At 42.5% G+C, this 23489-nt stretch overlaps 1 protein-coding gene across 8 annotated transcripts in view; it reads left to right on the plus strand.

The window, feature by feature from the left end:
• The window catches only part of AGAP1 (ArfGAP with GTPase domain, ankyrin repeat and PH domain 1), a 320437-nt gene that overhangs the window by 211196 nt on the left and 85752 nt on the right, over positions 1-23489 (plus strand). For 6 of the 8 annotated variants that reach the window (XM_057422254.1, XM_057422264.1, XM_057422272.1 and 3 more), the window contains one exon: positions 5459-5620. The exons of the other annotated variants lie outside the window; for them this stretch is intronic. In XM_057422254.1, the coding sequence (XP_057278237.1) occupies positions 5459-5620 (162 nt within the window). The remainder of the gene's footprint in view (positions 1-5458; positions 5621-23489) is intronic. 8 annotated transcript variants of the gene reach the window in all.

Consider the following 23489-nt stretch of genomic DNA (forward strand, 5'->3'; position numbering starts at 1 on the left):
CCTCAGCACCCCCACAGGGAAGAGCTTCTAGCCTAAATCTCCCCTAAGTTTCAATCCATCACCCCTTGTCCTGTCGCTACAGTCCCTGATGCAGAGTCCCTCTCCAGCATCCTTGTAGCCCCCTTCAGACACTGGCAGCTGCTCTGAGGTCTCTGTGCAGATGTAAGATAACCATTTATGTAAGATAACATTCTGTTAAACTTTATTGTATATTTTATTCACATTTTTATAGAACACTGAGTCTTCATCTTTTGGGTTTTACTGACTAGATGTGCACTTAGCATCCTGTATGGTCCTGGTTTTGTTTAAATCTTATTTTCCTCCTATTTCTAAGTGTTATGATATGGTGCTGTCAGAAAGTCCCTCTGTGCATAGGAAACGGAGACATGTTCTACCCCTAGTGTGTGTGTTTCTGTCAGCCTCTTTCTTTATATGTACACACAGGAATGCACTACTCTGCAGATCTTCTGCTGAGCCTCTTGTCTTTATTTGTTCCTTGCTGTTCGTGGCTATTTACCCTGAATAGATGGACATACACTTTGGATTCTGTGTAAGTGCTCTCACTTTTCGTAGAGGCTCTTCTGCTGAGCTTTAACCCAAGCTGGAAATTGCCTTGAATCTTAATTTGGATGGGTTTTGTAGAGCTTAATTGTTTGAACGTTTTGTAAGCGCGATCGTAACAGGGTATTTTATAATATCAGAAAAGATAGTTTTAATAAAGCTGTCTAGAGCTAGAAAGAGGAACTCTCCCTTTGATGCTCCTTTGGTAGATAAAAACATTTTTGTTCAATAGGAGACCAGCATCTTTTTTTTCGCTCATTTGAGACGAGTTCTGGCAACATACTGATATTCATTCAAATATAAATGCCATATTCACTTTGAAATGCAAATTGTTTAAAGAAAAATAGCATATGGTAGAGGTAAGTACCTTTTCAAATCAGCTCCCACACTTTAGGGATGCGAGTACAGCTGAAATTATTCTTTGGAAAGAATCTGGAGCCTTTGACACATTGAAGCTTGAACTAATCAAGGCTTCCCAGTAAGCATATACACATATCCATATCAAGGAAACAGTGCTGAGAATACATGGATTAGCATAGTAATTTAACTGCCCCCTGCTAATCAACTTAAACAACCAGCTGATGCATATATGCTGTATTTGAAGAAGCACTCTTTCACAGCTCCTGAATCGGCCAGGTAGCTGACCATGGATTTCGTGTTAATGTCAATGTATGTATCTTCTCTGTCTACAGATAGGTAGATACAAAGGGGGCTGACAAGAAACCTTGAGAGGGGCTTTGGACAAGGGCCTCTAGGGACAGGCCAAGGGGAATGGCTTTAACCTGCCAGAACAGGGGAGATTGAGATGAGCTCTTAGACACCTGCTCATGGCAGGGTTTGGAACTGGATGAGCTTTAAGCTCCCTTCCAACCCAAACCAGTCTGGGATTCTGTGATATATACGTATGTGTGTGTATGCATGTACAAGCGGGGGAGACAGCAGAGGCAGAATGCATCAAGGAAGGCCATTGCTTCTAAAGCGTGATGTAAAGGCTTCATGTGCCCAACCCAGTGTACAGGGTTCACTTCTCAATGAGTATTGCTGGCATCCTCTTTTTAACTGTCTTTCACTTTTCTTCTGAAAGACTGAGATGCTTTCTATTGAGGCATTATCCTTGAGCAGAAATGCTTTGTTGAGGTGTCTGGGTTGGGGTTTGCCTGTTACAGACCGGAAAATCCATAGGACTGTTTCGTAGAAGCACTGTGCAGCGTACAAAGTGTGCAAGAGCAGTAGCTGACTTCCAGTAGTCCTTGTTTTGGTGTGATGCCATTAGTGCCTACTGGGGTGGTGGAATCCATGTCCTGGCATGCTGCAGTTAAACTGAGAAGTGGAAAATTGAGCTATAAATTGGGAAATAATGATTCTGAAATAAGGTTGTAAGTAACAACTTTGTGCTAGAGCTGAACACATTCAGAAAGGGAGGGGAAAGGGCACACTTTGTTTCTATAGTCCAGTCCTTTTGATATCTACCCATGGATTCTGGCTTGCATGGCCTGATGTACCATGAAAACCTTACAGCACGTGAAGAAAGTCGAATTTAACCTTGAATAAGTATTAATGCAAGGGGTGCAGGCAGCAGGTCTATCACGCTATGGCAGTACCTTTCAGAAACATTAAATGGAAGAATAATTCTTATTAGGTTTGCAGAATAAGTCACGTACTCAACAGTTTGATGCAGTAACATGGGGGATGGAGTTTCAGAAGGTGGTATTAAGGTGAAAATGGGTGCAGACATGATGATGTAGAAGTCTTGATATTCTCTTTTCTAAGGTTTTGCTTTTGCATCATGGTTGGAATCACAGAATCACAGAACCCCAAGGGTTGGAAGGGACCTCAAAAGATCATCTAGTCCAACCCCCCTGCAAGAGCAGGGTAACCTAGAGTACATCACACAGGAACTTGTCCAGGCGGGCCTTGAATATCTCCAACGTAGGAGACTCCACAACCCCCCTGGGCAACCTGTTCCAGTGCTCTGTCACTCTCGCAGTAAAGAAATTTTTCCTGATGTTCACATGGAACCTCCTATGCTCCAGTTTACACCCATTGCCCCTTGTCCTGTCACTGGAAGTGACTTAAAACTTATGTTCAAATGTGAACTGGTCAGAAGATGTCAACATATTATTGCTGAGAGAGAGCAACTCCCAGCACAGGGTAACATGGATGGGTCATCCAGTAATTGTTTCCAGGAATTCATTACATGTGGCTTCCCATTTTTCTAGGTGCCATGTGAAAGATAGCTACAGGCTAAAAGTGCACTTTTGTGACATTGCTCTTGAGTTTGGCAAGGTGGATGCTTGTGAAGAAAACAAGTTGTTTCCAAAGCTATTTACCAGTAATAACCTAAAGATGCTTGTGAAGAAAACAAGTTGTTTCCAAAGCTATTTACTAGTAATAACCTAAAGATGCCTAAAAAGGTCGTACAGCAAAACCAAAGAGATTTGACTGTCTTGGTAGTTCTCTGCTGGCTTTTTTCTAATTTCCCAACCATCTTTTTTAAGTGGGAGACACTGTGTACAGCGTTTCAGATGCCCAGCTTGTGGTTTGTGTCAAGTACAGTGTTACCACACATTGTGACATCCACTGTTGACTCTTAGTCCTTCACAGCAGTGCTGCTGCTCAACCAATTGTTCCCCATCCTCCGCTGCTCCACCAGGTTGTCCTGCCCTAGGAGCAAATCTTAGGGCATCTCTTTATTGGTCCACATGGTGTTGATGTTGGCCTAAATCTCAAGTTTCTAGAGTCCACTTGGTCTGAAGTTCAGTCACTGATGTCAGCCTCTCCCTTTCATGTGGTGTATCATCAAAATCATTTATTAATAGATTGTGAAAACAACAGGAAAAGGTTATTCCAAAGTGAGCATCAGTAGCATTACACAAGTTCATTTGGAAGGAGATATTTCTTCTAAGAAATCTTAAAATCTGTGTACTGTTAGCTAGTATTTCCATTATCTGTTGTGACTTGAGGACACTGAGCTATAACCTGATCCTCTGCTTTGTACCTGCATTTCTGTAGGCCTGCTTTCTTTGTTGAACATTTCTTTGGAAGGTGCTAAAATACCAGCACTAGCAACTTGCTCTCAGTTGATGGAGTCAAGAACGTAATATCCTGAAGATATTGGAGGCATAAATTTTTCCAATACTTTGGCAGATGATGCTCTAATTATGGGATTCTTTTGGACAAAAGGGTTGCCCAGGGAAGGTGATTAGAGAGGAATTATGCGCCAGTAGCTACAGCACTGCACTGGGAGGTCCCAACATGGTTCCAAAATCCTGTATCTATTTCATATCTCCAAAGCAGAAATTACCATGCAGAAGTTCTTGGGACTGTGTAAGTGCATTGAAGATGCAGGTGGACAGATACTATAGTGCTGGATCTGTGCTAGGGGCTAAAGATGAGATTTAGTCTTGGGAAAGGGGAAGAGAGAAAGGGACAATTACGCCAACTCTAATAACACAAAGTAGTTCACAGAGCTCTGCTGTCTTCCCAAAGGCTGCTCTGGGAAAAGACATAATGATAGAACTGGGAGTCGGGAGATCTGGGTTTTATTTTCAAGTCTGCCACAATCTTCCTTTGTGGCCCTGGGTCATTTAACCTCCGAAAAATGGGGGAAATGATAGCAGATAATTAACAACCTCACAGGAGCATTGAAAATTAATTCATTAATTTTTCTGAACTCATCAGTAGAAGGTGCAATGGAAATGCAAAGTGTTAGGGTGTTCTGTAAAATTGTCTCTCTTTCCCTTTATGTGTGTTCTTAAAGAGTATTCTTAAATCCATAGAAGACCTGTGGGGTAATTTGTGAGAGCCTGCCGTGAGGAATAGAAGTAGCATTGTAAAATCTTTGTATCTTTGCAATATGCAAGTCTTGTGATAGAACTGGACTCAAATACACTCAGAAACCAACACTGTCGAGCGGACTTGAGCCCGTATCAAGTTGTGACTGAAACCATCAGAAACCTGACTTTCTGCAAAGGTTTTTATTGTTTTGACTCTGAGCATTTATTCAACCAGATCATAGAATCCCGGCCTGGTTTGTGTTGGAAAGAACTTTAAAGCTCATCTCCCCAGAGCCACCTGTTCCTGTTGCTGCCCCTCACACACACTTCCCAGCATTTTGTTGTTCCAGACCTCAGTGATGAGGAAAATACTTGTTTCTCATGTATGCTGGGGAAAGGCTATTGTTGTATCTCACCTGTAGCATCATAGACCTTCAGACAGAGCTGTGACGGGTGTGTTGCTGTGAGACGAGACGCAGGAATGATGTTTGCAGTCAATGGAACAAACCTCTAGTGTGTGCTTTGTGTCGTGATACTGTTTTAAGATTAAAAGTCTAAGTGTCTTGTTTGGTCTTGCAGTGCTACCAGTCACTTGCTCCCCATGGCTGTGTTCTTGGCTTTACTTGGGCTACATGCTTACGTGAAATAGTATTTTGAGGTAGATTGGTTTAAAGTTGTGGAGTTGAGGTAGATTGGTTTAAAGTCTTCGTTGGCTCATCTCGGTTGCTTGTGTGAACAGTGGTTTTCATGAATACCTTCCTTTTCTGTGCAGTCTGCCTTGCATGCTCCGTGTTTGCCTGTATCAAGTGGAGAACCTATACAGGATGTGATTGGTAGCAGGGTTGTGGAAGGTGGTGTTTCCTAGAAGAGGAATGAAAGGATGAGGTGAAATCTTGACAATTCGGTCTCTTGTGTCAGAAGTTCCTAGCCGGATTTGAGAGGGCTGCCGAAATCTGCGGTGCCCCAAGCTGATCACCCATCATTGTTGCAAGGAGGGCTGCTTGGTTTTGGTGTTGGTTAAGTGACCTCTTTTGATGCTCTGTTAAGATGCACCCATCCATCTTCATGCAAATCGATTTTGTCTTCTCTATTGACACAATTTGTTTTCCATTTATGTCTAGGGAACGTGACTACTAGCACATCTGTGTCTCAGATGGCAAGTGGGATCAGTCTAGTCTCCTTCAACAGCCGTCCGGATGGTATGCATCAGCGCTCTTACTCGGTCTCCAGTGCAGATCAGTGGAGTGAGGCAACAGTCATTGCAAACTCTGGCATTAGCAGTGGTAAGAAACCTGGAGCTGGGGGGGGATTATCTGCTTTGGGGTGAAGGGGGAGTCTGGTCGTTCACTTTTTTAAAGGGAAGAAAAAGACCCAAACAGTCTGATGTTCACCCAGATGCTCGGTTGGAAGCCAAACTTGTGGCATTTGGGAGAAAAAGAGAAATCAGATTAGGAAACAGATCAGTACAATTCTTTATCAGTAAGGAGAGCTGATACAATACAGCTTCATTTTAGTTTCAGGTACATCATGTAGGTTACTCACTTGATATTCTTATTTCCTTACTCTGTGTGGTAGGTGTTTAGTAGTAAATTATCCTCCACATCTTTTCATCGGGATGTCCTTTCCCTGCTGTGCTCTTGCTTTAATGTGTGCACACTACTGGCATAGTCATAGTGTTTTCTCTGTGGAGCATTTAACAGCATTAAAAGGAGCAAACACTATTCCAGATGGTGCTTTGCAGTGATTAGATTGTATCAGGGAGACAGGGGGTGTGGTTTCTAAAGGGTAGGCATGATATGTGGTAACAAAATGGTGCCTTTGGCCTCAGTGAAGTGCCTGCTAAGGACAGGGATATAATGCTATTCACCTATAGCTGACCTGCTACCAAGCAAATCAGAGCATCCTGGAAGCAGCTGTGGTGGGTGTGCTGGGACATGGGTGTTTCTAATATGTTGTGGTGCAGAGATGGTTCATAGCATTGGAGTGTATGTGTCCTGAAGTGTAGGATTTAACAGGCAGTTGGAGAAACCATGGAAAGTTCATGAAATGGGGAAAAGGAGAAGAACGTGTGAAAGAGAGTGAACTGAGAAGAAACTGAGAATATGGGTAATGGGGAGAAATGTCAATAGGACAGGAAAAGGGGGGAGGAAAGTTGTTTCTGAATGGCTTATCCCTAAAATAGTGAGAATTACAGGAATATGAAAAAGTATTTCACATGTCCTGTATATATATGCATATATATATATATATATGTATCTGTATAAGGTTTTCATAGTCCTGATACTGTCTCTGGGTTTTTAAGCAGCTTTGGGCAGCTTTTCAGTGCCACTTTATGAGAATGGAGGGTTTAAAATCACAGTCACCTTGGCTCTGAGTGGCATTAGCTCTCAAGTCCATAGTAACTGGCCAGATTAGATGGAAGTTGTAGCAACCTGCTCTAGTGGAAGGTGTCCCTTCCCATGGCAAGGGCCTGGAACTGGATGAGTTTTAAGGTCCCTTCCAACACAAACCAGTCTATGATTCTATGATAACTGCAGCACATACATTTATGGAGCCTGTGGGTGACATCTTCAGGAGCATGGTGTTTGCATCAGAATGGTACTGATTTTGACCAAGTATTTCTATAGCAAACACAATTTATTTCGGCCTCGGTGACAGCTGTAGATCCTGTTCATCAACAAGATAAAATGCTTCAGCACTGTTCCCTTCTGTGTCCACTCAACTCCTCCATTCCTTTAGAAACTGGTTAGTCTTATAGGGCAATCTGCATTGCCCTACATGAATTCCTTTAGACTGAACTGATTTCACAGTTAAGGATGTAGATGTGTCTCTCTTTTTCCTGAGCTGCTTTATCGTTTTAATCCATCCCAATTCTGTTTTCCTTTTGAAAGGTTATATCACAGCTTTGGCTTTCTGCACCCTTCTTTTATACTGTAGCTTTTCAAAGAAAAGTTGGAGAATATTGTATGTTTGCACTAGAAGGAAGGCAAGTGAAAGACAAAATAGTCTCCAGTCCTTTATAGCTTGACATACCTATAGGCAGGTGAGCATATATCATCCCTGTGCTCCTTAGCGCCAACTGAGGCTATAGGAGACGAAAGTCTTCAAAATGCAGATCAGAAAGTTCCTCAAAGTGGCATGTAATCAGAATGTTGAAAAGTAGAAATTCAACCGAAGTTCCTACTTTTCCCTTTCCCCTTTACACTGTAATGCTGCTTCTGGTTTTGAGATCTGTGCTGGACTTGTGCTTTGCTCCTGATGCTGAGCTTCAGCTGGCTTTTAATTCCTGGTGAAGGGAACCTTTTCTCCTCTGTATTACCAAGTATGTGCAGTACCCTTTTCTGACTTGACATTCATCTGCGATTACTTCTGGATCAGAAGAGACGACAGCTAGAATTACCTATGAAATACCTACTCAAAAAACGCAGGTGACTGGTGGGTACCTCTGAATAAGCTGGGCTTGAACAATTTCCTGCAGAGGTTCTGCAAGGTGTATTTTTAACTTTATAAATATGTGGAGGAAATTGGACTGATGGTGAGGTGTGTTTTAGGTTAGCAGAAAACAAGACTGTGCTAAACCTGCTCCAAAACCTCCAGCATAATTCACTGCTCTCATTGTCTCATCCTTCGGTAAGCTCGGAGATGTGTCCTTTAGGTTGGCAAGTTGACGCATGAAAAACCCTTTTTAATTTCAGGGGGTATTTTTCCTCCATTAAAAGAGGTTGAATTTTACTCATAAAAAGGTAACACTGTGAAAGCAGCAGGTACGGCAAGAAGCTAAGCATCATTTGGAATTCAAATGCCAGTGTATGGGAGAATATGGTGCTTATTGTCACATAGTTTTATTGTAGACAAAATAACATATTGGGATTCAATTTTTCTCTGCACCTTCTTCCCCCCCCCCCATTAAATTAATACTTTGTGTGGCTCCAGAGAACTTTTCAAAGTCTTCGAAACCAGACCTTTGGTTTCCTGGGGCTTCTGTCTTTCAAGCAGCTGTGAACATCTCCTAATTAGATAAATTACTTTGTAGTGGGCAGAGCCACAAAACAGGAGGTGCTGGTTAAATTAAAGGGGAAAAATAGAAAAATCCATTCTCTGAAATGGAATGCCCCACTGCTTTATGACTATTACTGTTGTAAGGTTTTACATTTAAGTACCTGAAGTTTAAAATTAAATGTCTAATATCATTTGGTGCTGGTAACGTGAAGCCTGTGACTGCCCTCAGAGAAAATCTAGACAGCTTAGTTCAGTGTTTCAAATTGCTGTCTGCTTGATAGTGAGCGGACCGTGCGAGCGGCTCGCTGTTTAGCTAAATACCACCCACTGTTCAGCTTGATTTTAAAAGCAGGAACATATTTGCCTTAAAAACTCTGGAATTTAAAAAGACCTTTCCAGCAGCACATGAAAAATTAATTCTTTTTTACTTTTTATTTTTTCCCTGGCTCTTTTAAGTACTTGACAGAAGTAATTTTAGCAGCAAGAGAGAATAAAAACTGGGGGCAGTAAATCCCTGTCCAGGAAGCTCTTGTGTAGATTCTTTATGGACTCAGAATTGATCTACATGTCAGATCCTGATGTAGTTTAAACTGTTTATCACCCTAATGGCAGTAGAGAGACCATGAGCATCAACTTATAATCCTCCATGAAAGAAATTGGTGTTTGCAGTCAATGAAGGAGCAGCTTAGCTTTATTGATAGATTTAGAACAATTACTGCTGCTGCAGCTATTGGCCAAGAGGTTTTCCTGGATCGCATTGGAAGCCTTCAGTTTTTTTCCTTTGATAAATCTTTTCTTTAATGGCTCTTTCTCATTTCACCCAGAGTTACCTCTATTCGCTCGCTGCTGGGGAATAAGAAGGTTGTCTGGTCTCAGGGGAGCCATTCGTAACCTGCTTAGGTGTTGAAGTTTTTGGTTCAAGAATATGCATCTGCATGATTGCAATGGACAGCAGATGAATATTAACTAGTGGTGTTGCTGCTACTAATAGGTTATGGCGCTGTTCCTCCAGCCTTCACAGTTGTGCATCCCTAAAGAGCCTGAGAGACAGATCTTTAAACTGAACATCAGAAGGGTTGATGGAAGAAACCACAGCCACCTGTACTGCACAAATCAGCTTCATTAGACTTCACTTACAGAAGGCTGAGGATGTTATTTCCAAAGTAACTTGTTCATTCTCTTTTTAAATGTCAGGGTTTATAGTTTGGCTTCTAAGATTGTGTCCTGAGACTATCAGAGGGAAGGTTTTCTTCCTTAAACTTACAATATTAAGCTCTTCTGAAACAGCACTGCAAACAGTAGTTTGCAATGGACAGGAATTTCTTTCCTCCGGACTTGTAAATTGACATTTGAATTCTAGCATGATATAAAATTCTGCAGTAAATCAAGTATCTGTTTAAATATCATCCACTTAGGCTTTATCACTGTACAATTGCTTGTACGGGCCATTTGATCTCAGCTGTAATTTATGTAAGTTGTAATACCTGGTGTCTTTGGAGTTTCGAACAGTTTGCTGTTAGGGTTTATTGATGTAAAATTGAGTTCTCACTGTGCCATAGGGTATGAAAGGTCATTGGAGTGTTTATATTAATGCAGACCTTACAACTTGCCTTACTTCTCTGGTCGTGAGCACTTGGAATGATTAAATGATGGAGTCTTCTGCTGTACATAGAAAAAGAAAATGGTTCAACCTGCTTCTAACAGTCCTAACACTTTCGTTTCAAAAGGGAACCAGAAAGCATCATTGTAAGTTGTAGGAATTCAATAGGCAAGTTCTTGACTAGGATAAATTATATTCTTCCCTGTGAGGGTGCTGAGGCGCTGGCACAGGGTGCCCAGAGAAGCTGTGGCTGCCCCATCCCTGGCAGTGTTCAAGGCCACGTTGGACACAGGGGCTTGGAGTACCCTGCTCTAGTGGAAGGTGTCCCTGCCTGTGGCAGGGGTTGGGACTGGATGAGCTTTGAGGTCCCTTCCAACACAAACCATTCCTTGATTCTGTGATATCATTCCAAATAGATTTATAGTGTTAAAGTACATCAGTGGTTTCAGTTGGAGGAGCTTTTTTCTTCTTTCTAAAGAAGGAAATCGTTACTGAGAAGCAAATCTAAAGGGAAAGGGCTGTTGGGTTCTGTTTTCTCTAGAGTTATTCCGGGTTTTCCTGCAGTTCCTAATATTTACTATTGTAAAATTTGCCATGTAGAAGACAGAATATGTGCAAATAATTTACATTGTCTTTAATAAGGACAAGGGAACATTCATGTACTTTGCATACCCTCTTGTTATCAACAGACAAATTGCTTCTGGCACATAGTTCCAGAGGGAACCTTTGCCAGTTCAGCCAGAATAAACTCTGCTAGCAATGACTTCTTCTTGCCTTCTGCTTTCTAAACAGCCTAACATACCTCAAGGAACCTTGGGTTATCAAGTACAACTTTTGAGCCTTTTCTGGATAATTACCCCCTTTCAGCATGAGGTTGCAGACTCAAAACTTCCAGTATTAAAATCTAGCTCACATGCTTGACAAGCTCTTCCCTCAAACAGCTTAGTCAACCAGAAAGACTCACATAAACGTCTTAGGTAGCTGGGCTTCCACCGGCATGCGTCTGCCTTTACTCAGTCAAGAAATGGAATAGGAAACTGGTATTTTCTCATCATCAGAATCACTGTAGCACCTTCCTTGTGGCCAGTAATGCACAGCAAGAATTATCCTGCAGCACTTTAGAATTCAGATTGATGTTCACTTATACAGGGGAAGATGCAGTTTTGCAACCTGTGGCTCCCAAGAGTAATGTAAGGCATGCAGGGCAGAGCTCCTGCTGTGCTGGGGGTGACAAGTAAGTTCCTTATAATAATAAATCAGGCTCAAACTTCATCCTTGGTTTCAAAGCAGATGATGTTGTCTTGAGAGAGAGTACAGGAACATCCTTACCGTATTTTGCACAATTACCCAAACAATCTGCCAGAACCACCTTGTTTAGACTGTAAGTTTAGCAGTTTTCACTCATGCAGCTTTCATTGTCTCTGTGCATTCCGAATCTCCTTCTAGATCCTCACCATAAGGCGTTTGAAGTAGAGATCTTGACACTCTCCAGGAGTATGACATTTGCGGCTAGATGTTCTGCTCTATTAGTGTCACAGTTGGGTCATTCATCATTTTTCCATTGCAGCGAGATGGCCAGGAGGATACCAAAGGCTGTCTTATATTTAAATGAGACCTTAGGAGTGGTGGTGTTTCATACTGGCTTCTAGAACGTTGTAAAGCAGGAGGAAGCCGTAGCATTTCAGTGCTCAGCTGAAAAGGGGTCAGCAAGGAAATCTGATCATTCTGATTGCTTCTGAGATATACGCGTATGTCCCATTTGTCTTTTCACTGAGCTTTCTTCTCCAGAATGGTGTCAGCGGAAGGATGAGCTCTCTGAAGAGGGTTTCAGAGTGTTAAATGATGCTCTCTGCCTGTGGTGTTTTAGGAATGTGTTAGCATCCAGAAGTAGTAGGACTCAGTGCTTACCTATTCTGTTTTGTAGACTGTAAGAATCTCAGTTGAATGGAAACTTTGAGATCGCCTTAAGATTGTGGACATTCCGACCCAAGTTCACAAAATACAGGCACTATCTCGTGTTCTCTGGGTATGTGTGTTTTGCCAAAATGATGGATGAAGAGCATCCAAGTTGTACGGATGAAGAGCACTAGGAGGTGTTCCTCAAACTCTGCCCAGTGTGCTACACTTGAAAGCAAACCTGGTCAAGGAGCAAAACCACTGCAGTGTGCTGCCTGTCTGCAGTATGGGTTCAAAGTGTACAAGGCCAGGTTGGATGGGGCTTGAAGCAGCCTGCTCTAGTGGAAGGTGTCCCTGCCTGTGGCAAGGTTTGGACCTGGATGAGCTTTAAGGTCCTTTCCAACCCGGACCATTCCATGTCTCTATGATGAGTTAAAGGAATGAAACTTACGAAAGCGGTTCTTCAGTTTCCGTGTCCATGCTGGAGGGGTGAGATGGCACCAATAAACCTTTGAGGTTTAAACTGAGCTGCGTTGTGATGTTAGTTTAAGGAGGGGGTATTTCCACACAAGTTTGCTGCATTTCAGCTAAGTACTTCTGCATTTACCTGGTGCTGCTTTTTAAATGGTGAGCTGTATTATATGGATTTTTACAGTTCTGCACTTTTCCAGAAACCCATCTGCTTTCTTGTTTAAGATCCTCTTCTTTCTGCACTCCCCCTCATTAAAATATAAAGAATTGTTGCATTCACCAATTAAAACCTGTGCTTGGCTCCAAAATGGCAAGAAATGTGAGGTTTCATCTTCAGATAATTTGACATTGGCAACCTCCTGCTCATCTTAATCTTGTTCACAGCCTCAAGTGCCAAATGTCTGTCAGTAATTTGTTTTTGTGACTAAATTAACTTTTTGAGTGGAACTATAAAGCTTTGGTTTTCCCCACCATTTGCTTATGGATGCTTAGATGCATATTTTGCATTCAGTTTCACTTAGATTTCAAACTGAAATCAGGATGTGCCTGGAATGTTTCTTACAACAGGGGAGAAAAACATGGGGGGGGAGTTTCTGGTACTGACGTTGATTAGACATCACGCTGATGAAGGACATGGGGCTGCTGGAGCAAGTCCAGAGGAGGCCATGAGGAGGATCAGTGGCTGGAGCACCTCCCGTATGGAGAGAGGCTGAGAACATTGGGGCTGTTCAGTCTGGAGAAGAGACGCTGCATGGGGACCTCAGAGCAGCTTCCAGTGTCTGAAGGGGGCTACAAGGATGCTGGGGAGGGACACTTCATCAGGGACTGTAGCAATAGGCCAAAGGGAATTGCTTTCACCTGCCAGAACAGGGGAGATTGAGATGAGCTCTTAGGCAGAAGTTCTTCCCTGTGAGGGTGCTGAGGTGCTGGCACAGGGTGCCCAGAGAAGCTGTGGCTGCCCCATCCCTGGCAGTGTTCAAGGCCAGGTTGGACATGGGGGCTTGGAGCAACCTGCTCTAGTGGAAGGTGTCCCTGCCTGTGGCAGGGGGTTAGAGCTGGATGAGCTTTAAGGTCCCTCCAACCTAAATCATTCTGTGGTTCTATGATTAACCTAACTTGATTGTCTAGCAGCGTTCAATGAATCAGTGCTTTTTCTGCCTGTAGCTGGATTTGATTCTCAAATCTCCTCTGTTTGTCCCCACTCAGGAGAAAAGAAAACAAATAACCCAAACCAAAGCACTGTATTTTTATTATTGAAGCATAAACTTTAGCCTGGCTAAAGAATAGTGAGAACAGTGAATCTTCTCTTTATCACCTCGTCAAGCTTGTGTCTTACTCCTCATTCCTGACCGTCCAGGCACAGGGTTAGTGTGTTGCAGCGTCCCACTCAGTATTTAAGTAGCCAAAAATCAGGACTTCCCAGGGCGGGAAAGTGGATACGCCAGTAACGGGTAGGTGCCTCACAGCCAGCTCCCCCTAGTCTCTATCCCCGAGCATGACATGCTGTGGTATGGCATATTCCTTTGGCTAGTGCGAGTCCGCTGTCCTGGCCGTGCTCCCTCTCAGCTTCTTGTGCCTCTCCCCACTGGCAGAGCATGGGAGACTGAGAAGTCCTTGTTTTAGAGCAACATCGGTGTGTTATCAACATTATTCTCACACCAGATCCGAAGCATAGCACCGTATGATCTACTAAGAAAAAATTAACTCTGTCCCAGTCCAAACCAGGACAAATACATATATATTTATTTATTTATCTCCACAACTGTCTTCCTGTGGAACTTCAGCAGCAAGCCAGTTCTCTGTAGCTCAGATGTCTGACATTTGACAGTTTTTACTGTACCTAGAAGTCTGTAAAACATATCCTGTTCTCTGTTTCTATATTAGTATGTGTCAGAGTGGAAGGGTTAATACTGAAGATGATCGCACCCCTGCACAAAGTGAGTTCTTCACCAGGGAGGCTGTCCTCCAGTCTCATCTGTATAAAAAGATAGTTTAATCTTTCAAAGGTGTTTTTCACATGTTTGTATTTTAAGATTGCTTTAATCTGAAATGTTTGCAGCCTGGAATGAGCTTTGCTCTGATGTTTCTTGGCAGGTCACTTGCCAGGTAGGTTGAGATAGAGGATCAGTTGTTTTTCCCCAGTATCTCAGAAGTAAATGTGACCTGTGGTCTTGGACTTTAGACTGTTAAAAGAGTGGCTGAAACATCAACACACTGACCACATTCAGCAGCAGCAGCAGCAGAAGGGCAGGCCTTTTGGCACTAGCTAAGCTGAAGAGCAGCATTTGATGTGAGGATGCCTGTGTACATTCAGGAGTGATGTAGTTTGATCAATCATAATTACAAGGAAATAAAGTACACAAGCCAAATTCACCCAGTATGAACTTAGAAAAGTAAATTATGTTTGCAGAGAATAGTAGAAGTTGAGAGACGCAGTCTCAAGAAAAGACATAAGTGCAAAGTGTGACACTTCATAAACTGTTCTGATTCAAATAATGCAGCTTAAAAATGTCGTGAGCCCAGTGCATTCCACATTTAAGCACCTTTTAAGTAAGACTCAGGGAGCAAAAAGAGCAAGCTTACTAGATTGACACTCTTTTAGTTTACTTAACCATTTGATATAAATTTTAATAATCTAAATTTATATTATAATAATAATACAAATTCTAAATATGATAAAGTTTAGGTATGTTTTAAGCACAAAGTTGAGCATATAAAAGGTTAATGTATAGCTGCTATCAGAGTAATTTGCGATTTCAGAATTCCTCTTTTTATATCCATACTTTGGAAATACACATATATGCCTGTAATAATTAGATTTCTTGTTTATGGCATGTCCAGAAGCACACTGCTTTGTTTTGGCCAGGATCTGGGCAAAGTGAGTGCAAGAAATACACACAGTGGTTTCATTTCTTCTCCAGCTTAATGAAGTTTCTGTTCCAATCAACATGAGAGCTGTTGCCTCATCAAGCATGCCTGTTTGCAGGCTTCGTTTCTTTCCAGTCCAGATCACAGGGCAGTGGGTACAGGGACGTTGTGTATATGTTACCTATGGAATCCAACACTTCAAAGCTGCTTCACAGTATACACAGTTCAAGGAGTGAAAGAAGCCTCTGTGTTAGATCCGATGCTCAAGTCCTTCACAACCTGCTGATTGTTGGGGGACAGCTGAAGCGCAGAGACCTGGCCTTCCCCGCAGGTGGAAGAGCATCTCCTTTCAAGTCTCTGGGCCCTTCATTTGTTACAGTTGATCTCATCCCTTAATGCAGCCATCGTGTGTGCCACCTGCAGCCCAGGTCGATGAGGAATATCCAGTTTACACGTCACTCCAGGCGAGTGGCTTTTCTGATGCATGGGTTTTGTGAGAGCAAAAGAAGGGCCCTGGCTCTGGTTATCTGAACCCTCAGAAGAGCTGGTAAGAGCTAGAAAGAGTGGTTGATAAAATGTTTGTCAATGACAGTTGTGTTATCTGACACCTATAAGGGGTGGCAAAGACGTTGCTTTATGTTAAATGCTTTACTTTTCCTCTATAGATTTCTACAATAGGAAAATGTTTGATTTTTGTCTTTGATTAAGAGTATACTTGGTGTTGCTTCCATTATTTCTTTTCCTTTCTGATGCTGGTGCTCATGGCATACTTTACCAGGAAAGCCTTAGCCTTTTCCTACCCGCCGTGATGCCGTTAACAACCTATTTATTATACAGCAGTTATTCAGCTTTAATTGGAAAATGTTAATGGTGAAAGTCTCTTGATTTTTTTTTTTTTCCAAATCACTGATATTTGGGCTTGTCACTGAAGTCTTGTGGACTGACAGTGGAGAGCTACCTAACCTCTCCTCAATTACCAGTGAGTGGGTTTGATGCTTGAAGCTGCTCACAGGTTATATACTGACTGAAGGTTAAAGTACAAGAGTAGAGACAGAGACATCTTTCTGGCGCTGAGCTTTTCTTTGAAGAGAGTCGGTTCTTCCTTTCTGTCTTTATTTTGCCTATCCTGCAATACAAGGTAAATATTTCAGTAGGAAATGATGCAGTAGAGCATGGGTTCATTATTTTCCGAGTGCCTCGAGACCTCAAGGCTCTGTTTCAATGCATGCTATTGTTAATTGAGGGTTTTTTCCAATTAGAAGACGATGCTGATTGTTAGATCAGGCAGAGCTCTGACCCTCTCTGTGTAATTAAGGTGACTTTATTATGCATACCATTTTGACAAGGATATAAGATAGTATTTGTCACATGGTGTTGTGTGTACTCGGTCATGGTGTAGCTTGTGTATCCAGAACGTGTTCTTTTAGTGGTGCTTCCAAGTGTTTGCTTTTCTGCAGATCATCATTTCTTGGGGTGGTCTTGGTGGGTTTGCTAGGTCCAGAGTGCCACAGTTGGTAACTTCCTCGAGGTGTCTGATTATTACCTGTCTTCAGAAGTGGGAGATAAACTAACCTGGAATCGAAGCAGGAGATACTGCCCTGAAAACATTCCACAGCCGTATGGTTTGTCTTTAAAAGGACCATCTATCTCCTTTCTCCCTCACAGGGTGGCTAAGAACTACTTACCTGGAATGAATCCCCATAACCAGCTGCCTTTTGTAATATTCCTCACCTTCCCATTTTGTATACACTTAATGGCCAGGAGGAGCAATGCCCATAGCATCATACACACAGTTTGTAGCAATTCAGGGTGACACCATGTAAGAATCACATCTTTTCAAAGGATCTGATGCTGCCCAGTGAAAACATTATGCCAGAAGAATTAGAGACATCTCTTATACATCTAGACTGTGGGTTTATTCAGTGGGAGCCATGGAGTTAGTTTGCCTTGGGATGTGGTTGCAATCCTACAACATCTAAGACTTACATCTCTTTCTAGTTTGTTGTCCTTATGTATTCAAACAACTTGTCATGTTTGATCTTTCCACAGGGCATATTCAGCACACAGTACAAAGGAGGCAAAGAAGCATCTGCATAATGGAGGATAAAACAGATTAGCAAACTGTGTTCACTCAGGGAGTAGTTCATAATATCTCTACCCCTGAGAACTAAAGCTGCTGTAAGCAAGATGTGTGGAAGAGAGATTAGCATCTCATTCTTGTTTCATGTTCTGAGGCTTGCAGGTGCTCTAATATTCAGTAGTCTTTACTTTGCTTGCCACTGAATTGGCAACACAGGAGGGTTGCTCAAGAATAGGTGTATCCTCTCCTTTTGTAAGATGGTAAATTACTTCTGTGGTATGAGAAGCTAACTTCATAAGACAGCTTTGAAAGGGAGTTAACAAAATACAGTTGCTTTTCTTCTTGCTAGCAATACTTTGATTTCTAAGGAGCAGGATGGTGTTTTACTAGCACTGTATTAGGGTGCTCCTTAGGAGGGAAAATGTACTGAGCAATATACTGGGGGGGGGGGGGGGGGGGGGGGGGAATGTTTAAGCACTATATTGCATTTTTGCTTTCATGCTTCCTTTATGATGGTCAGACATTGCATATCAGTAGAAAATGAGCTAGAAGTAACTTTGTGTTGCCTTTAGATAACAGAGATTGTAACAAGGGCTTTACTATCTCTGACATTACTGAAGCCAGTCCTTCTGATACCTGTGCCTTGCTGTCATGAGCCTGACTCTATCTCTCAAGACTGTGGATGATGTCCCTCACTTCTCACAAAGTGGCTTATTAGGCTGCCAAGGGGAAACGATCTTGCCATGCCTCCAGGTCTGCTTTGCTTGCGGCATGCGAACGCATAGCAAAAGCCAGACCCTCCAAAAGCAGGGAGACAGAGAGGTAAAGAGACCCTTTCTTTTTCCTTCCCCCCCCCCAGAAGGAATCTTAGTTTTCCTTATTTAATTGAAATTGCTATGAGAGGGAAGGAGGCAGTAACTTAGGCATTCAGTGGAGTTTTCTGTACATGACAGGATAGCTTTGTGATTTACAGGCTTTAGGCACAAGACTGGAAAAATGGTAGACGCCGTGGAAAGAGAATACTCCTGAGGCTCTTTCATCTCCATCCCCCAGTTCTGCTCAGAGCTTCCTTTTAATTTCCTTCAGTGCAGCAGGTTAATTTAAGCCCTCGATAGCTTGAGTGTCCAAGCTGAATTCAGCTAAACGATGACTGGATGAACCTAATTCCTACCAAAGGTATGAGCTCTCTGTACTTCAGACATTTCTGCCTTCTTTATTTTGTCTGTAGGCTGTAATCTCGTGCCACCCCTTCTCCCCCACTTCTGAGTGTTTATTACCATCCACAGACTTCTGCCAGGCTGCAGTTTTGACAGGATTTTAATGTCAGTCCTGTACCATCCGTGCCTGACTCCAGCTTTCTGCAGTCATTGTGCAATTGCAGCATCCCTTTAACTTCAGTTTGAGGCAGAGGAGGAATATAAAGAACTTGATAGAACATTTATGGTAATAGCTGTAAAGGGAAGCTGTAGAGCATTGGATTTCACAGCCAGAAAAATCTCAGCTTGGGGAAATGGGTCTGAAATACAACTACAGATGGTTTTAGTCTATTGCTTCCCGTGTTTAAATAAAAGGATTGCTTTTTTTCACCTCTATTTAAAACACATGTGTAGAAGATGAAAGTGTCCAGCTATTTTTTTATTATTCAGTCCACCAGCTACCGACATCTTTGCGTTATTTCATTTCACCACTAATGGCATAGTAAAAGTTCTGAAACACCCTCTTTGGATCCAGCCTTCCTTGGGTCGCGGCAAAGATTCCTGCTGCAGTCAGAGCTGTTGCTGTTGTTTTCGTCATCAGCGCTTTCTTTTTCCTCTTGAACCTGGTGCTATTAATTGTGTTGCTGCTTCTGCTCTTTAATTGATCCCATTCACGGGTCCCGCTTTTGTTAACGTCTGCCTTCTTGTCACTTGGGCAAATCAAAAACCCAAATTAATCAATCTCCAGCCACTTGAGAATAAGGCCATGTTGGGGAGCTGGGCTTGACAAAAAAGTCTAATTTCACTTTGAAAGCCTGTTGGAAAAATGTAACAAGAAGATGCAAGAAAAATGTAAACCAGATCAAGCTTGACTTTGGTCTCTGGAGAATAGCGTCACCTGTTGAGTTTGTTTCAAGTTCTTGTAAATAGGTGATTTGACAAAAATACGGAATAAATCAAAAGACTTGAAAATAGAAGAGGTCAGAATATCCTTGTTTCCACTGCACATGGTTACACAGGAGAGAGGGTTGTGTGGGAGAGAGAGAATAGGAACTGTGGGCCAAAGATGAAGCTCCACTCTTACAGATTTTTATACCTCTGCCTTTGTGCTGTGCTATACCTGTACCTTGTATGTTGCCCCTTTTCCTCATGCTTTTTACACCTCCAGCTCCTTTACCATGGCCTGGGGCACTCATACCTGCTTTTATTGTCCCTCATTTTCTTCTCCTCCTTGGTTCCTGTGCTGGTATCTTCTGCAGCTCTATAACGCAGGCACTGCAAGCAGTGAAGAAGAAACGGCTTCAATTCAAATCTCAGACATTCTCGGTGCAGATGCTGAGAAATTTGGGGTGGAAGTTACTCATACTGTGCTAGGGGCACCAAGGAAGCACAGGCCGGCTTTGAATTACACAGGGGAGGAGAGAAGGTTGTGTGTGTTGTGGCTGCTCCATCCCTGGCAGTGTTCAAGGCCAGGTTGGACAGAGCTTGGAGCAACCTGCCCTAGTGGAAGGCGTCCCTGCCTGTGGCAGGGGTTGGGACTGAATGAGCTTTAAGGTCCCTTCCAACACAAACCAGTCTAGGATCCTATGGATTTCTGTGGATTTCTTACCCTTTTCTAATCCAGGAGGACTCTTGCAATGTCCTTACAAGGCACAGATGGAGTTGTCTTTTGAGATCATTTTGTGGAGCGCGTGCACCTTCCATATAATACAGCCGAAACTGTAAGAAGATGAGAAGTGAGACTTGCATAGAATGTTACCTCTTACAAACATATAATACTGGCCTGGGATCAAACTAGGAGAATACTGCCCTGAAACTGATTGCAGATGTGTTTCAAATGACAAATGAAGCACAGTACAACAGCACAGCCCTTGAGACTCTGCTGAGAAGGTTTGGTTGGTTCCTTTGTTCATTTAATGTTCCATCTCATAGTTCTGGGTTGTAGTTGTAGGCAAGATACTTCTTCCTTTGCAACTCTTATTTCTCCTACCACAGTCTTTGTCTTATCCCATGTGTCATGCACCTATAGAAAAAAAATCACTGTGCTAACAGCAGAGTGGTTGGCTTATTTAATATCCCATCTTCTGGTAACAAGGGGCTTGTTTACCAGGTATCACACGTTCCTCCTGGGTATGGAGCGAGGTACTACACATATTTAAATGACCTCAAATAACTTGCATAGATGTCAGCTTACCCTCAATGTGTACTCTGAATTGTCTATTTTACTGTTTTTTCTGAAACGTACTTTCTCGTACTGCTTTGTGTAGAAGTCCTGCTATCTCTTGGTATAAACCTCCTGTTATTCCATGATGCTGCAAAGCTGGAAGCTCACCGTTAATGAGAAACCTGTTCTCCTGTTGGTATAGAAAGTGGACAAATGCACACGTGAAATTCATGACATCCTCCTTAAGGTGTTGTGAGCATGCAGAGGTAAACTGCAAGGATCCAGCTCATGACAGCTCTCATTCACAGCTGAGAGGAGTTAATAATGGCACTGGTGTTAGAGGAGGGCAGGGAGGTAGGTTGGCTGTTTGCTGGGAGAGGGCATGGGCATCTCTAGCTCGCTTGTCTGGGCTGCAGGCAGCAGCAGGCATAGGCTGGAGCATGGTGATGCTCTGTTTTGGAGGAGAGGACATTTTTCAGCAGCACATTGCAGCACATCACTTAAAAACCTGGCTTAGCAGTTGCAGAACTGAGGATGTGCTGGTCAGGATAACCCCAGCTACATGGCAAGGGGAGAGTTTTGTCCTTAATGTTGTATAATATAGACATACACCCTGCAAATGATGACCGTCATCAAGGAAAGCTGCCTGTACAGTCCATCAAAAACTGCAAAGCTAATGATGGGCTGGGCAGATAATCGTGGGAGAGTTAATTGTAAGGTTCGATATGGCATCTTGTCAGCAGAGATAAGTTGTCACGTTTTCCACTTGAGCTGAAACTAAATGATTGTAAAATAAGTTATGAGTGTCCTTGGGCCTGTCTGCCAGAATGATGGCTAAGAATACATTCCTGGCCCATCAGTCTCAAGCAGCCTGCTTGATATTTATGCGAACTGAATGTTATTTTATTCCCCCTCTAGTCATGCTTGTCAGCTTCCCGAGTGAAAAGTGAAACTGCTTCTTTGACTCATACTTCAAGTATTGAAGCTCGGAGAGGCTGCAGATTGTTATTATTATTACTAGTATTATATATTTTTTTGGGTGTGTGTTGAACATTGATGCCCGATTGGGAAGAACTAATGGCTGACATTGAACGTGCGGGATGGCTGCAAAACAGCCCATCCCAACCCAGCGAAACGCATCTTATGAGTTCCAGTGCCTCTGTCAAAGCTGGTTTAGGTGTGGAGTAATGAGGTGCTTGCTTTTTTAATTTGGCGTGCCTTTTCCCTTACCCTATATATATATATTTATTTAATAGCTCCAGCAGTGGTCGTCTGTTCTCAGGTGTGGTAATTGATACAAAATAAAATGCATTATTTGTATTCAGTCAGGAGGATGAGATTGTATTCAGTGGGCTGAAGCCTGAACTCATTTACAGTTTTCCGAAGCTGGGCTTTCAGGAGCCCTCTTTTCAATTTGAAGAATACCATGTCAGGCAAGAGAAGTAGTGGGAAATGGGAAAGCACAGCATGTAAGCCCGGCGCCTTTTGATTGCTCATATTTTAAACCAGGAGAATGTTAAATAACTTCCATCTTCAAAGGGTGGTCTCCGAAGCTGGGAATACGGGGCATTAATACACCAACAATATCGGCTCGGCACCCGTTTATGAGCAACTCGCATCTCTCTTGTGGTTGAGGGGGAGGGAAAGCTTCGGGCTCTTCGCTACAGAGCCGTTTGACACAAGGACGGCAGGTTATTACCTGGAAAGGGCTGTGGATCACGAGGATTTACCACAGGAGGTTAATTCTTCAGCTTCCCAGTGCAAGTAGTCAGACCGTACGGTCCTCATTCTTCAGAGCCCACGAGCGGGTTTTGTTAGTGCAATTTATAGCCTATAAATTAGACTAAGCTGCAGTGATTGCATAGATCTACCTTCACCTTCTTAAACAAGGATCCTACTGAAAAACATACCCTGTGGTTTTGTGTCAGAGCACCATTTCTTCCCTGTTTTATGGGTCCGAGGCATCACGGTTGATACTGCAGTCGCAAGTGGTGATGAAGGCAGCCCTTGTACCTTCTCAAGTCAATATTTAGGCCCAGCAGTAATCAGCTTGCATCCATGGTCATGCCTTTGTATTGCTGGCATCTTCTTTTGCACGTTCTGTTCAGTGTCAAGGAGCCAAAGGTATCCATGTCCCCTTTACAAAGAGCATGCAGAGCACTGGCGTGGATTTTCATCAGGGATTGCCTTCCTCTTCACCTGGAGAGATAGCAAACCCTTGCAGGATAGTTACTTTGAACATTTATGGGTCAAATACTTAAAGTCTCCTACACAGATCTGTAGTAAATCCATTCCCATAGTTCCCAGTTTTGGTTAAATCCTTGGTGAGTAGTTACAAAATGGTGGACATAGGGAAAAGAACAAAAATCCTGAACAAAAAGCTTATGTTTGATTTGGGCTCTGTTGCCAGGCATTCAGCTACATAATTTATCCCCACCTAATAACTTGCAGCACAACTGTGCTTAATGGGTAATTAGTAAGTAAATTTATTAGGGGAAAAAAGCGTGTTTCTTTATCACATAGGCAGTTGTATGTGGATTTAGTTATTCAAAGAACCAAAAGTTACTCTTTAAATAATCTTTGGCTTTATATTTTTCTATATTAATTCATCTTAAGTGCTGTTCTGGCTCTGGAAAAAGCTTTGCTTTCCATGATAGCAAACACTATACTTAAAGTGTAGGGTGTTATGTTAAATTTCATGATTAAAACTAAAACAAAACCAACAAAAAAGAACTGCATTTAGCACTAATCACAACCCAAACAGTGGTTGCAGTTAAACCAAAACCATATTACCAGCCTTGGGGTAAAATACTGGATTAAGGTTGCTAAAGTATTTACTACATGAAAGGACCCAGATGGAAAGTGACATTTCAAGTAT

The sequence above is a fragment of the Pezoporus wallicus genome, unplaced genomic scaffold (assembly GCF_028554395.1).
Source record: "Pezoporus wallicus isolate ANWC-B61680 ecotype Strahan unplaced genomic scaffold, APGP_CSIRO_Pwel_v1 contig_3488, whole genome shotgun sequence".
Lineage (NCBI taxonomy): Eukaryota > Metazoa > Chordata > Aves > Psittaciformes > Psittacidae > Pezoporus > Pezoporus wallicus.